Source organism: Thalassophryne amazonica, chromosome 5 (genome assembly GCF_902500255.1).
Source record: "Thalassophryne amazonica chromosome 5, fThaAma1.1, whole genome shotgun sequence".
Lineage (NCBI taxonomy): Eukaryota > Metazoa > Chordata > Actinopteri > Batrachoidiformes > Batrachoididae > Thalassophryne > Thalassophryne amazonica.
Genome location: NC_047107.1, coordinates 8651423 through 8667922, shown reverse-complemented (window position 1 = coordinate 8667922; position 16500 = coordinate 8651423). Strand labels below are relative to the sequence as shown.

At 43.5% G+C, this 16500-nt stretch overlaps 1 protein-coding gene across 2 annotated transcripts in view; it reads left to right on the top strand.

The window, feature by feature from the left end:
• Nucleotides 1-16500, top strand: part of LOC117510090 (rasGAP-activating-like protein 1) — a 145768-nt gene that overhangs the window by 63367 nt on the left and 65901 nt on the right. For both annotated transcript variants that reach the window (XR_004560612.1, XM_034169705.1), the window contains exons 7-10: nucleotides 12636-12776; nucleotides 12924-13015; nucleotides 14070-14187; nucleotides 14727-14880. Coding sequence is in view for 1 of the 2 variants with exons in the window: in XM_034169705.1 (XP_034025596.1) it covers nucleotides 12636-12776; nucleotides 12924-13015; nucleotides 14070-14187; nucleotides 14727-14880 (505 nt within the window). In the remaining variant the exon portion in view is untranslated. The remainder of the gene's footprint in view (nucleotides 1-12635; nucleotides 12777-12923; nucleotides 13016-14069; nucleotides 14188-14726; nucleotides 14881-16500) is intronic.

Sequence of the window (16500 nt, the reverse complement as noted above, 5' to 3'; positions counted from 1 at the left end):
AGACGTGTTTTGTACATCTCCGGTAAGAATGTTAAAATTTGTGTGAAATAATCATTAAATATAAACAGATTTTTTATTGTTTGTAATCTTTATTTGTTCAGCTATAAAGAGAGAGAATTTGGAGCCATATGAAGGAATTTAGCCCCTCGTGGGTAGCTCACGAGGTTTGTCTACTTTTATTTTTAAGTTTTTAGTCATGTCGTGTCTTAAATATATGTTAATGTTGTTTTATTTGTATTTTCTTTTGTGAGCAGTTCTCACAGGTTGTCAAAGGAGAATAAACTCTATTATAACTACCTCGTGCTCATGCTACATCCATTGAGGGTGCTACAATAGTAGTGTGGCATTCAGTCAGTGAGTTCGTCAGTTTTGTGGAACAAACAGGTGTGAATCAGGTGTCCCCTATTTAAGGATGAAGCCAGCACCTGTTGAACATGCTTTTCTCTTTGAAAGCCTGAGAAAAATGGGACATTCAAGACATTGTTCAGAAGAACAGCGTAGTTTGATTAAAAAGTTACACTCAACAAAAATATAAACGCAACACTTTTGGTTTTGCTCCCATTTTGTATGAGATGAACTCAAAGATCTAAAACTTTTTCCACATACACAATATCACCATTTCCCTCAAATATTGTTCACAAACCAGTCTAAATCTGTGATAGTGAGCACTTCTCCTTTGCTGAGATAATCCATCCCACCTCACAGGTGTGCCATATCAAGATGCTGATTAGACACCATGATTAGTGCACAGGTGTGCCTTAGACTGTCCACAATAAAAGGCCACTCTGAATAGTGCAGTTTTGTTTTATTGGGGGGGGATACCAGTCAGTATCTGGTGTGACCACCATTTGCCTCATGCAGTGCAACACATCTCCTTCGCATCATCCGTGAAGAGAACACCTCTCCAATGTGCCAAACGCCAGCAAATGTGAGCATTTGCCCACTCAAGTCGGTTACGACGACGAACTGGAGTCAGGTCGAGACCCCGATGAGGACGACGAGCATGCAGATGAGCTTCCCTGAGACGGTTTCTGACAGTTTGTGCAGAAATTCTTTGGTTATGCAAACCGATTGTTTCAGCAGCTGTCTGAGTGGCTGGTCTCAGACGATCTTGGAGGTGAACATGCTGGATGTGGAGGTCCTGGGCTGGTGTGGTTACACGTGGTCTGCGGTTGTGAGGCTGGTTGGATGTACTGCCAAATTCTCTGAAACGACTTTGGAGACGGCTTATGGTAGAGACATGAACATTCAATACACGAGCAACATCTCTAGTTGACATTCCTGCTGTCAGCATGTCAATTGCATGCTCCCTCAAATCTTGTGACATCTGTGGCATTGTGCTGTGTGATAAAAGTGCACCTTTCAGAGTGGCCTTTTATTGTGGGCAGTCTAAGGCACACCTGTGCACTAATCATGGTGTCTAATCAGCATCTTGGTATGGCACACCTGTGAGGTGGGATGGATTATCTCAGCAAAGGAGAAGTGCTCACTATCACAGATTTAGACTGGTTTGTGAACAATATTTGAGAGAAATGGTGATATTGTGTATGTGGAAAAAGTTTTAGATCTTTGAGTTTATCTCATACAAAATGGGAGCAAAACCAAAAGTGTTGCATTTATATTTTTGTTGAGTGTAATTGGAGAGGGGAAAACCTATACGCAGGTGCAAAAAATTATAGGCTGTTCATCTACAATGATCTCCTATGCTTTAAAATGGGCAAAAAAACAAACAAACAGATGCGTGGAAGAAAATGGAAAACAACAATCAAAATGGATAGAAGAATAACCAGAATGGCAAAGGCTCACCCATTGATCAGCTCCAGGATGATCAAAGACAGTCTGGAGTTACCTGTAAGTGCTGTGACAGTTAGAAGACGCCTGTGTGAAGCTAATTTATTTGCAAGAATCCCCCGCAAAGTCCCTCTGTTAAATAAAAGACGTGCAGAAGAGGTTACAATTTGCCAAAGAACACATCAACTGGCCTAAAGAGAAATGGAGGAATATTTTGTGGACTCTATGAGAGTAAAATTGTTCTTTTTGGGTCCAAGGGCTGCAGACAGTTTGGGAGACGACCCCCAAACTCTGAATTCAAGCCACAGTTCACAGTGAAGACAGTGAAGCATGGTGGTGCAAGCATCATGATATGATTCATGTTTTGGTAATTAACATGAATTTCTAGACCCATTTCAATGTGATTAAAGGGAAAAGTGTTAATAGGCAACACGATGCAGTTTTCTGTGGAGCAAAGGCTCATTTGCTGCTGATTCAAAGGTTTTTTTTTTCGTGTTATAACTGACAGATTTCCAAAAGGAGTGTGTCTGTGGCACAGATACACAGAGACCACATGACGTGTGAGCACAAACCACACAGGTCCACTGACCAAACGTCACTGTGGCCACTGCTTAATGTAATACTATAATTACTACTTGAATAACAGTCTTCATTTCATTCAAGTACATTTGGGTTACAAACGGTTTTGTTTCTCGCCTTATTGCTGCAATGTGAGCTGTGCACCGCGCAAAGCCACAGAATATTTCCTCTTTTATCATATGTGCCATATGATTTGGGCGTGACAGGATTTGTGGCTTTATATGGGGAGCATTCCTTATGTATTTTTTTTTTCTGAAGTTCTTACTTTTTCTTTGGATTCCTACTGAATCCTGCTCTGTGTTGCTGTTTTGTGCATTGCTCTTTTATTGTGGTAGTTGCTGCCTGTGCATTCCATTGGCTTTACTTCCTGTCTTGCACTTCAAATCCATGAGTTCTGCTTTCCTGTCAGACCGAGCAAACATGACCTTCATGATTTCTCACGTGTCAGGAAGTGCGAGTGCTTGGGCTACGGCCAGAGGTGGGACAAAGTCATTCTCAAGTCATGACTCGGGAAGTCACAAGTCTCAAGTCAGCTTGCAAACAATTGGTCATTATGACTTGAGTCATGACTTGGGACTTGCCGATTCATGAGTTGACAGTGACTTCGTCCCACCCCTGGCTACGGCTCAGTGGAGTCGCCAGCCAACATCCTGTGAGACACTCGACTGATTCATCCACGTACTTCAGCAGGTGTTTCAGCGCACTGCACCCTTTAGAGATGTGGCAGGGTCTTTGATTAAGATGAGACAAGGCACGAGGAAGGTCTCTGATTACGCCATTGACTTCCGCATTCTTGACGCTCAGAGTGACTGGAACGTGACAGCTCTGACAGGTTTTTTCCAAGGTCTTACAGATAAGAAAGATAAAAGACCACCTGACATCTGTGGAATTTCCAGAGGATTTGGTCACAGCTCAACTCATCTGAATGTGAAGGTGCATTTGTTTTGTAACTGTCTGATCTGTCTGACCAGTTGTTGTTATTGCCTCTACTGGTGGTTGGCTCTCACTGCGGTATTGTATCACTTCCTGTCCCGGAGCACAGCGGTGTTTTGCTGTATCTGTTAGCTGTTTAATCTGCGCAGTTAGATTGATCTACATAACGATTTGTTTCACAGTGTAATCTTCACATGCCTTAACTAAAGCACTCCCACTGCTGAATCGCCTCTAAATTATTTACACATTATTCACTTTGTGTGTTTTTAAGAATCCGCTAGCTTAGTGCAGCTACTAGCTCTTAGCCGGTTTAGCATGGCGGCTTCTCTTGTCTCTCCCGCACTTTTCTGCTCTGGGTGTGAAATGTTTAGTTACCACTCGGCCTCCTTTAGCAGTAACGGTACTTGTAATAAGTGTAGCTTATTCGTAGCTTTGGAGGCCAGGCTGGGCGAATTGGAGACTCGGCTCCGCACCTTGGAAAATCCTACAGCTAGCCAGGCCCCTGTAGTCGGTGCGGACCAAGGTAGCTTAGCCGCCGTTAGTCCCCCTCCGGCAGATCCCGAGCAGCCCGGAAAACAGGCCGACTGGGTGACTGTGAGGAGGAAGCGTAGTCCTAAACAGAAGCCCCGTGTACACCGCCAACCTGTTCACATCTCTAAACGTTTTTCCCCACTCGGCGACACACCCGCCGAGGATCAAACTCTGGTTATTGGCGACTCTGTTTTGAGAAATGTGAAGTTAGCGACACCAGCAACCATAGTCAAATGTCTTCCGGGGGCCAGAGCAGGCGACATTGAAGGAAATTTGAAACTGCTGGCTAAGGCTAAGCGTAAATTTGGTAAGATTGTAATTCACGTCGGCAGTATTGACACCCGGTTACACCAATCGGAGGTCACTAAAATTAACATTGAATCGGTGTGTAACTTTGCAAAAACAATGTCGGACTCTGTAGTTTTCTCTGGGCCCCTCCCCAATCAGACCGGGAGTGACATGTTTAGCCGCATGTTCTCCCTGAATTGCTGGCTGTCTGAGTGGTGTCCAAAAAATGAGGTGGGCTTCATAGATAATTTGCAAAGCTTCTGGGGAAAACCTGGTCTTGTTAGGAGAGACGGCATCCATTCCACTTTGGATGGAGCAGCTCTCATTTCTAGAAATCTGGCCAATTTTCTTAAATCCTCCAAACCATGACTATCCCTGGTTGGGACCAGGAAGCAGAGTTGTAGTCTTACACACCTCTCTGCAGCTTCTCTCCCCCTGCCATCCCCTCATTACCCCATCCCCGTAGAGACGGTGCCTGCTCCCAGACCACCAACAACCAGCAAAAATCAATTTAAGCATAAAAATTCAAAAAGAAAAATAATATAGCACCTTCAACTGCACCACAGACTAAAACAGTTAAATGTGGTCTATTAAACATTAGATCTCTCTCTTCTAAGTCCCTGTTAGTAAATGATATAATTATTGATCAACATATTGATTTATTCTGCCTTACAGAAACCTGGTTACAGCAGGATGAATATGTTAGTTTAAATGAGTCAACACCCCCGAGTCACACTAACTGCCAGAACGCTCGTAGCACGGGCCAAGGGGGAGGATTAGCAGCAATCTTCCACTCCAGCTTAGTATTATTAGTATTATTATTAAAACCCAGACAGAGCTTTAATTCATTTGAAAGCTTGACTCTTAGTCTTGTCCATCCAAATTGGAAGTCTCAAAAACCAGTTTTATTTGTTGTTATCTATCGTCCACCTGGTCATTACTGTGAGTTTCTCTGTGAATTTTCGGACCTTTTGTCTGACTTAGTGCTTAGCTCAGATAAGATAATTATAGTGGGCGATTTTAACATCCACACAGATGCTGAGAATGACAGCCTCAACACTGCATTTAATCTATTGTTAGACTCGATTGGCTTTGCTCAAAATGTAAATGAGTCCACCCACCACTTTAATCATACCTTAGATCTTGTTCTGACTTATGATATGGAAATTGAAGACTTAACAGTATTCCCTGAAAACCCCCTTCTGTCTGATCATTTCTTAATAACATTTACATTTACTCTGATGGACTACCCAGCAGTGGGGAATAAGTTTCATTACAGTAGAAGTCTTTCAGAAGGCGCTGTAACTAGGTTTAAGGATATGATTCCTTCTCTATGTTCTCCAATGCCATATACCAACACAGGGCAGAGTAGCTACCTAAACTCTGTGAGTGAGATAGATTATCTCGTCAATAGTTTTATATCCTCATTGAGGACAACTTTGGATGCTGTAGCTCCTCTGAAAAAGAGAGCCTTAAATCAGAAGTGCCTGACTCCGTGGTATAACTCACAAACTCGCAGCTTAAAGCAGATAACCCGTAAGTTGGAGAGGAAATGGCGTCTCACTAATTTAGAAGATCTTCACTTAGCCTGGAAAAAGAGTCTGTTGCTCTATAAAAAAGCCCTCCGTAAAGCTAGGACATCTTACTACTCATCACTAATTGAAGAAAATAAGAACAACCCCAGGTTTCTTTTTTTTTCACTGTAGCCAGGCTGACAGAGTCAGAGCTCTATTGAGCCGAGTATTCCTTTAACTTTAACTAGTAATGACTTCATGACTTTCTTTGCTAATAAAATTTTAACTATTAGAGAAAAAATTACTCATAACCATCCCAAAGACATATCGTTCTCTTTGGCTGCTTTCAGTGATGCCGGTATTTGGTTAGACTCTTTCTCTCGATTGTTCTGAGTTATTTTCATTAGTTACTTCCTCCAAACCATCAACATGTCTATTCGTACCAGGCTGCTCAAGGAAGCCCTACCATTAATTATTGCTTCGATCTTAAATATGATCAATCTGTCTTTATTAGTTGGCTATGTACCACAGGCTTTTAAGGTGGCAGTAATTAAACCATTACTTAAAAAGCCATCACTTGACCCAGCTATCTTAGCTAATTATAGGCCAATCTCCAACCTTCCTTTTCTCTCAAAAATTCTTGAAAGGGTAGTTGTAAAACAGCTAACTGATCATCTGCAGAGGAATGGTCTATTTGAAGAGTTTTAGTCAGGGTTTAGAATTCATCATAGTACAGAAACAGCATTAGTGAAGGTTACAAATAATCTTCTTATGGCCTCAGACAGTGGACGCATCTCTGTGCTTGTTCTGTTAGACCTCAGTGCTGCTTTTGATACTGTTGACCATAAAATTTTATTACAGAGATTAGAGCATGCCATAGGTATTAAAGGCACTGCGCTGCGGTGGTTTGAATAATATTTATCTAATAGATTACAATTTGTTCATGTAAATGGGGAATCTTCTTCACAGACTAAGGTTAATTTAATTTCCTGCTTTTAAACTCAGATAAAACTGAAGTTATTGTACTTGGCCCCACAAATCTTAGAAACGTGGTGTCTAACCAGATCCTTACTCTAGATGGCATTACCCTGACCTCTAGTAATACTGTGAGAAATCTTGGAGTCATTTTTGATCAGGATATGTCATTCAGTGTGCATATTAAACAAATATGTAGGACTGCTTTTTTGCATTTGTGCAATATCTCTAAAATTAGAAAGGTCTTGTCTCAGAGTGATGCTGAAAAACTAATTCATGCATTTATTTCCTCTAGGCTGGACTATTGTAATTCATTATTATCAGGTTGTCCTAAATGTTCCCTGAAAAACCTTCAGTTAATTCAAAATGCTGCAGCTAGAGTACTGACAGGGACTAGGAGAGAGCATATCTCACCCATATTGGCCTCTCTTCATTGGCTTCCTGTTAATTCTAGAATAGAATTTAAAATTCTTCTTCTTACTTATAAGGTTTTGAATAATCAGGTCCCATCTTATCTTAGGGACCTCCCTTAGTTATGCTGCTATAGACTTAGACTGCTGGGGGGTTCCCATAATGCACTGAGTGTTTCTTTCTCTTTTTGCTTTGTATGCACCACTCTGCATTTAATCATTAGTGATTGATCTCTGCTCCCCTCCACAGCATGTCTTTTTCCTGGTTCTCTCACTCAGCCCCAACCAGTCCCAGCAGAAGACTGCCCCTCCCTGAGCCTGGTTGTGCTGGAGGTTTCTTCCTGTTAAAAGGGAGTTTTTCCTTCCCACTGTTGCCAAGTGCTTGCTCACAGGGGGTCGTTTTGACAGTTGGGGTTTTTCCGTAATTATTGTATGGCTTTGCCTTACAGTATAAAGCGCCTTGGGGCAACTGTTTGTTGTGATTTTGCGCTATATAAATAAAATTGATTTGATTTGGATTTACTCACTGAACGCTGGTACTGCCTTAGCTTCCCAGATCAACCATCCAATGCAGCACGGACAAACCCATGTAGATAGGCTGCACTCATCTTTCAGCCGAGGAACACCTTTGAGGTCAGCAGGAGGGGCTGTGCTTTTACTGCAGACAGCAGGGTCATCAGATCTCTGGATGTCAGATCAGGGGTACCAGGGTTCAGACCAAGCCGGGGTTCAAGGTGAGTCAGTATCTTGTGATCAATAGTCCTGCACATAATATGATCAAGGCTGACATTACCTCTGATGTTTCGTCTGTGACTGTGGCTGTTTTCATTGACTGGTTCTGATGCTAACCTGCTGCATCCGTCTCTCATCACGGAATTACACCTTATGTTGTGTGTTGGGGGGTGTGGCTGGATGTTTTGGTGTTCTTTTCTTTTCTTTGCTCTTCAGGTGGCATGGAAACTGATTTGTCTGTGGAGAAGGTGCTGGCTGAAGAGTCCTCACCCTCATCAACATCATGTGTAGCACCTGTGACTGGTGCTCACATGCAACCTTAAAGACTTTCAGCTGAAGCAGATAATTGGATGGCGTTCTGCATTTAAGTCATGTGTGATTCAAGCAGAACTGCCGGGAACTCGACCTTGTGATGTCCGTTTGTGAGACGCTGAGGACCGCGCCTGGGTTTGACACATCGAGCCCGTGAAGCAAGGAAGGGTGAGGACACTTGCTGTCAGCACACATTAAAGGTGATTAAGTGTTTGACTAATTGTTGATAGTAACTTGGTGTTTTGTTACGCAGTATACTGGAATTGTGATGAGAATTGTGCAGTTTGCTTCTCACTGCTGTGGCGTGCAGGATAAGTGATCCTCCACTTGTTGTGAGAAGCTGCTCATTTGCATAAAATTAAAAAAATACAGACCTGAATGTGTTGCTGATAGCGTGTGTCTTTTGAAAGATATTGTTGTAACTGCTGACTTACCTCACCTCTTCTTTGCTTCACAGAGAGTCAGTTTGTCGTGTCCACCTGGGGGGTGTTTGTCTGGTGGTTGTGGGTCCAGGAACGCCGGGCTTCTATCCTTTTGGGCACTTAAGAGCGTGCCAACAGTCACTCCACCAGAAGGACGTTGTTTCAGTTTTGTACACATTATTATGCACAGGTGAAAAATAAATTGTTTCTGTTGTTGGAACCGCTTTCTGGTTATTTTTAGCGCTGGGTTCTGTCTGACGCAGGTCCGCTCCTCAACTCGCGTCGACACATAACACCTTAAGCAGTATCGTCTCCCGCACCCTCTGGAGGTGAATGCAGTAAATTAGCAGATCTTTCACAGGACTCAATCTGTGTGATTAACATTTTCTAGAATGCACTCAGAAATCATCAGGTTCCGTGTTCTTGACAACATGACTCTCCAGGCTCTTAGGGCAGCCTTGGCTCAGGCAGCACAACTCAAACTTCGATTGGATAAGTGGTCAAGTTATTTTCTAGGGACCCATAGCACTTGCTTAGTAAAGAACCAAGGTCTGCATGTTACCAACCGCCCTTACCTCGCAGATGTTCCCACCTGCTGCCATGATCTTGCCATGGTATTTAATAAGACCAAGTCTTTGTCATCTCATTGCAGCGATGACTGTGCAGTTGATTTATCACCCAGCACCACTCCACTCAGTGGCAAGCTCTGTTCACTATCTACACCTGAATGCCAAGCGATGGACAAATATATCTTGCTGTGGGTCTTCTTGATCTATCCTTGTCTCTGGCCGGGGCTGGAGTTTTTTTTGTCGAAAACAAGGACAAGACTCTCCACCCCTGTATCAATTGCAGGGGGCTTAATGACATAACCATCAAGAATCGGTACCCCCTCCCGTTGCTTTGCATCGTGATGCTCCTGGGCTGCCAGACCAGCTGTGGGGGAGGTGGGGGGGGTGATGTCATGGCTGGGCTTATGGGTTTTGTTTTTTGTCAGATTTGTTTATTTTTTATGGTTGGCTTCATGTTCCCTGCATTCTCTTGTCCTTTGTCTGGGGACTTTGGTTTGGTGTGTCTTACCTGTTTTCCCCTGCTTGCCACGCCCTGTTCCTGCTCTTTCTCCTCACCTGCTTCCCATTTCCTTTGTTCACCACCTGTATTTAATCCTCGTGTTCCCGTCCTGTCTTCGTCAGATCGTTTGTGCTTTATGCCAGCATTTCCAGGCTATTTCCAATGTTTTTATTTTCTCGTTCATGTCTTACTGTGTACAAACTATGCGCCTGTTTTTTGACCTCGCCTACCATCTCTTGTTATGCATACTGTTGCTGGTTTTGTTTGCTGTCCTGTGTACCAGAACCCTGTGGTAACCAAGTAAAGCCTCTTGACCCTCCACCTTTGTGTCTGAGGTCCTGACACCTTGATTTCCTATTTTGTTTCTTCAGCTTTGTAAAACTTTATAAAAACCTTGTAACTATTAGAATGGTCTAAGCAGTAGGTCACCCCCTCTGAGTCTGGGCTGCTTGCGGTTTCTTCCTCAATATCATCAGAGAATTTTTTTCCTTATCACTGTCGAACTGTGTGCTTGCTCTAGAGGTTGGTAAGGTTAGACCTTACCCAGGTTTGTTGTGATTTGACATTATATAAATTGAATTAACATATGTCACATGTCATAGAATTCAATGGACATCGACCTTGTTTCTCCTTTACTTTGGAGACCAAACCTTTGCATCATTTTTTTAACCAAAACTGATGCAACTTTAGCTTTTGACCTCTGTACAAAGTGAAATTGACTTTGTTATAGTTTTTGCAGTTATGGGACTATAACTCCATAACATTCAGTCATAGATAGTCCAAACTGTACCTGTGCAGATTGTTGAAATGACAAAAAATGTGGTACAGGTACGTAGTTACATATAGTTAAGTTGCCCATATTTGTTTGTCTCTCTGTGAATTGCCTGGAGCCTACAATTTTTGATGTCATGATAAAATTTTGACTGAAGATTCATATCCTGATAGTTGACCTTTGACCTATAGTCAAAGGTCAACATCAGGAAAAATCTTGGAAAATTGGAAAAATTCCTATCTTTAAAAGACATGTCACACTTTTTTTATGTCCCAGTTAGCTTCACATCAAAAGTATTCATGATTGTAAGTCTCTCTGTGAACATGCGCTCATAATTAGTGGTCTCTGATGTTTTTTACTGCTCTCCTTGAGCAAGTTAACAGGTGCATTTCCGGAAAGTGTCTCACTTGGCATTTCTCGGCATGTGACATACATTTTATAATGAGGAGAAACATCCTGATGAAAACACCTGGGGACCTTTGTGGGATTATGGTTCTGGCTGTTCCTCCTGGAACTGGTGATGAAGGCCTTCTGGGGGGGGTTGGGCTCTGCAGGTCGTTCTGGGGGGGTTGTTTGTTATTTTTCTTTTTTGTATTTATGTTTGTATTGTGTTTGTGGGGCTGTGTTGGGTTTTTGCGTTTGGGAGTTTTTCTTTTCTTCCCGGGGTTGGATGGGACGGTCCCCTGGGGAGGTTTTCGTGGGTTTTATGTTTTTCTTGTGTGTTGGATTGTACTGGGGACTGTTTTGGGGTTTTTGTTGATGCCAGCCGGCCTTCCAGCTGCGGTGCCCTGTCCTGCTGTCTGTGGTGGACCTTGGGAGCGTTGTGCTGTCTGCTTCCTGACGAGGACCCCGGAGGGAGGTGCTGTTCTCGGGCCTGGTCTGTTCGGTCGCCGGGAGGCTTCCCGTTAAAGGGGGAGTACTGTTGCGTGTTGGGGGGTGTGGCTGGACATTTTGGTGTTCTTTTCTTTTCTTTGCTCTCCAGGTGGTATGAAAACTGATTTGTCTGTGGAGAAGGTGCTGGCTGAAGAGTCCTTCACCCTCATCAACATCATGTGCAGCACCTGTGGATGGTGCTCACATGTAACCTTAAAGACTTTCAGCTGAAGCAGATAATTAGATGGCGTTCTGCATTTAAGCCATGTGTGATTCAAGCAGAATTGCCGGGAACTCGACCTTGTGATGTTCGTTTGTGAGACGCTGAGGACCGCGCCTGGGTTTGACACATCGTGCCTGTGAAGCAGGAAGGGTGAGGGACACATGCTGTCAGCACACATCAGAGGTGATTAATTGTTTGACTACTTGTTGATAGTAACTTGGTGTTTTGTTACGCAGTAGATTTGAATTGTGATGAGAATTGTGCAGCTCGCTTCTCACTGCTGTGGCGTGCGGACAAGTGATCCTGCACCTGTTGTGAGAGGCTGCTCATTTGCATAAAGCTTAAAATACAGACCTGAATGTGTTGCTGATGGTGTGTGTCTTTTGAAGGATATTGGTTGTAACTGCTGACTTACCTCACCTCTTCTATCCTTCACAGAGAGTCGGTTTGTCGTGTCCACCTGGGGGGTGTTTGGCGGTAACAGTGAGTCCAGAAGCGCCGGGCTTCGATCCTTTTGGGCGCTGGAGAGCGTGCCAGCCTTCACTCCACCAGAATGACGCTGTTTTAGTTTCTACACTTTGTTTAGCACCAGAGGGTGACTCAATAAATTGTTTTTGTTATTGGAACTGCTTTCTGGTTATTTTAGCGCTGGGTTCCGTCAGACGCAGGTCCGCTCCTCAACCCGCGTCGACACATAACAGATAACCAATGTTCTGTGAAAATTATCTGAAAAAGAGTTCAGAACCCAAAAAAGTAAAAAACAACAAACAAATAACCTGACAACACCACAAAAAACTTTGATTCAAGTACATGAACTAAATATATCTGCCTGACATTTGATCACATTTAATTTAGCTTATGAAAAGTCACTTCTAACAGGACTTTGCCTTTGAACATTTTTTTTCCAAGGTAAAATTTTCTGGAGTTAGACATTATAGTTGGAAGTTTGCACTCCAGTTTTCAGTATGATTGGGGCATTTTTAAATTTTGACCCCTACCTGTCTAGAGCTGCTGCCGTGTCATCCATGGTACACTGAGGCTGGTGGTAAGTGTTGTTTAGCCACCTGAAGAGGTACTGTGGGGTCAAACCTATCTTCTGGCTCATGGACTAACTTTGACTGAGATTTTATAAAACAGCTTCACAAATCTGGCAGTGAAAAAAAGGTGTACTTAGGATTTTGCGCAAAAACAGACTTTTCTGTCTGGTTTCAGATCATCAAGAAGACTCGTTTCCCTCACTGGGGAGAGACCCTGGAGCTGGATTTGGGCCCAGAGGAGCTGAGTGAGGAGGGCCTGGTCACCGTGGAGGTCTGGGACTGGGACATGGTGGGCAGGAATGACTTCCTGGGAAAGGTGAGGAAGTCACGGTGACTCTGATCCATCACAGCACAGGATAAAGTTAGCATCCTGACAGGCTGTTTTTGACCTTTGACCTGTGATGTCTGGTGCCGTACTTTCCTCCATCATGTTGCTTGAGAAGACGGTTTGTTTGTCCTCCAGGTGGAAATCCCGCTTGGATGCTTGCACTCGACGCCTGTCTTAGAGAGCTGGTTTCGTCTGCTGCCTCTGGGGAACCGTGAGCTGGATGCTGGGTGAGTACTGTGGACGTGTGCACGTCACCGCGAATTTAATGCTGATAAAAGCATTTTGCTGAAGGTGAGAGTGGATGGTTGGTTTGCAGCTGCACACAGCGACGTGAGTGTCAGGGTCAGCTCGCACAGCTGACTTCACACAAGAAGAACAGTGATTCTGTCGTGCTTTGCCATCCATGAGACATGCGTTACAGTGATGACTCACATTTACTTCAAAGAATGCAGAACAAGACAAGACACTGCCTGTGCTTTAATGCATTGATTGATTGATTTTAAATAAATCTGTCAGTGCATTAAAGCATTGACAGATTTATTGACAGAAGGATCAACAGATTGGCCAAAGGATCCGTCAAAGGGAGTTTTGTTGGATCCTTCCCACATTCTCTACCCTGAGTATGAACTCCTACCGTCTGGTAGGCGATACAGAGTCCATCAGTGTAGACTGAATTGCTTTAAAAACTCATTCGTGCCTACGTCACTTAGAGTTTTAAATAATGGTTCCTGGGATAGATAGTAGGATTGTGCATTAATGTCATGGTGTCATTGTTATTTATTCAGTGTTTTTTACTATATTGTCAGCATTTTCTTTTTACCATATGTGGGAGACGGCTGTGCAATATGGATATGTGTATTAGGGATATGTGCAATATGCATGAGCCATCTCTGTGAGATTGTTGTGCTAAAGGGGTGCAACATGCATGAGTTATGTAAAATTATGTCATGGCAGCTTCATTTGTGCAGCTGTATAGTCCAAGACAAATTTCCCAGAAGGGACAATAAAGTATATCATAAGCATCATGTAAATAATTTTTTTTTTTTTTAGTTTCTGACAAAACTGTTGGAAAGTTAAGCAGAGTGAAGATTAACTCCTGACTGACTCAGAATTCAGCTGCTATGATGTTTGATGTTTGACCCTTTGATTGTAATTATCTGTTTATACATTTTGTTCCCTTTAACACAGATGTTGGTTTTAGTTGAATGTACGTAGACTTTGTGCAGGGAGAAGAAAGATGCCTTGTTTTCTGGTGACATTGTGATGTCATGTGCTTTCCAGCGGTAAGCTGGGGGCGCTGCGTCTGAAGGTGCGTCTGGTGGAAGACCGGATCCTGCCCTCTGTTTACTATCAGCCCCTCCTGGACCTTCTGGTGGAGTCGGTCATCTCTCCTGCAGAGGTCAGCATTCCGTCCTCCCTCTGCTCACACGTTATGAGAAATTAACCTTTTCAGGCGTCTCATTTCTGATTTATCTCTGTGGCCCATCGAGGGGCAGGAGGAGAGGCGACTGTAATCTGCTGGAAGAACTCAAAAGCCACTGACTGATTACTTCGCCTTTGACAGTATTGTTGTCCATAAGTATTTGGACATTGCCTTTTCCTGCAATGCTTATTTTGGGAATGGTTGCTAGGCAACCAATGCTTTTATTGCCTTTTATTAAAGCCATCAATAGCCTCAGAGATGGAATTTAGCCACATTAAAGTCATCTTTAAGCTCTCACTAATCAGTACTGCTACTATAAACTAGGAGCTAATGTTTACTAGGTATTTGGATATTTCAGACAGGAAGAAAGGAAGCATGAACAGAATTGGGATTGTGTGTGTGTGTGTGGGGGGGGGGGGGCGGTCATCTCATGTTCTGGATCATGTGATTCTCTGGATGTTGTCGGCAGAATGTTCTGTGCTGCTCAGTCGTGTTCTGGATGCTGCTGTCTGCAGGTGGAGGACAGCAGTGCTCTGACCCTGCTGGAGGAGGTGACCACAGCGGAGAGTCGGCAGGATGTAGCCATGACCCTGGTGAAGATTTACCTGGGACAAGGCCTGGTGGTGCCCTTCCTGGATTACCTGAACACCCGTGAGGTTCACCACACCTGTAAGAAAAACATCATCAGAAAGACTCTGACAGTTCCATCAACAGCAGTGTTACTGTGCAGTGCCCCCCCCACACACACACACACATACTCCTTCATGTTGTCTGCTGGCAGCGATGCTCTGACATTGAAGGTCTTTTACTGTAAGGATGACGCGTGCTGCTGCACCTTTGAAGCGTACGTGGGTTTTAAAATAATGGCTGTGACTCCACGGAACGTGTGCGTAAGAGCCGCATTTATCTCTGAGTCACTATTGATATTCGCCAGTGTTGGAACCACTTTCCCGTTACTGCTCGGTGCTCTCAGGCACTCTGACGGCATCTGAAGTGACACCAAGGACTGTGAAAGCCGTGGCCTGTGTGTGCGAAGTCCAAACACACTGCATCTATTTTTAACACTCAAATACTAATTATTTATTCAGACAGCAGCCCCCCCCCCCCCCCACACACACACACAGCTTTTTTTAGCTTCTTTAGGCTGTTAGTCATATTTGGCCTCCGCATTGTCCTGATAATTCACACACAGTTCTGCTTTGGGTTTTGGTGGTGTAGCTTGACACCCATCAGACCCGTTTCCATAGCAACACCACATCATCCAGACTGTTACTGACTGAGGAAAAGTGGAATGCTGCAGGCAGCAGCCAGATACAGAACTTGAGAAAAGGAGCCAAAAAAATGTGAAAAATAAGACCTGAAGGACCTAAAAACATCTCTCAAAACTCCACTAAGATATTAAAAGAAGCATTTGGGTGCCCGAACAAGCCACAATGGAAAGAAATCGTAGAAGGGTGGAGCTTAAAGAGCGCTGACCCTGTGGGTTTCTTTGTGGGTTTTTGGACCCTGTGGCCGGGGTTCTATCTTGCACGCCCGCGAGGCTGCCTGTTGGCCGTCCGCGGGGTGTAGTACAGCTTGTGTTACTGATGTAATCTTTGTGACTGTGGTCCTAGCTGTCTTTGGGTCATTGACCAGGTCCTCCTGTGTAGTTCTGAACTTTCTCAGAATCATCCTTACCCCACAAAGTGAGATCTTGCATGGAATCCCAGACCGAGGGAGATTGACAGTCATCTTGTGTTTCTTCCACTTTCTAATAAATAATCATAACAGTTGTTGTCTTCTACCAAGCTGCTTGCCTGTTGTCCTGTATTCCATCCCAGCCTTGTGCAGGTCTACAGTTTTGTCCCTGGTGTCCTTAGACAGCTCTTTGGTCTTGGCTATGGTGGACAGGTTGGAGTGTGATTGATTGAGTGTGTGAACAGGTGTCTTTTATGCAGGTAACAAGTTCAAACAGGTGCAATTAATACAGGTAAAGAGTGCAGAATAAGAGGGCTTCTTAAAGAAAAATTAACAGGTCTGTGAGAGCCAGAATTCTTGCTGGTTGGTAGGTGTTCAAATACTTATATAGCAGTAACATACAAATAAATTATTAAAAAATCATACATTGTGATTTCTGGATTTTTTTTTTTTTTTTAGATTATGTCTCTCACAGTGGACATGCACCTAAGATGAAAATTTCAGACCCCTCCATGATTTCTAAGTGGGAGAACTTGCAAAATTGCAGGGTGTTCAAATACTTATTTTCCTCACTGTAGACGACAACACATTGCTTTGTGGGTTTTTAAAAAA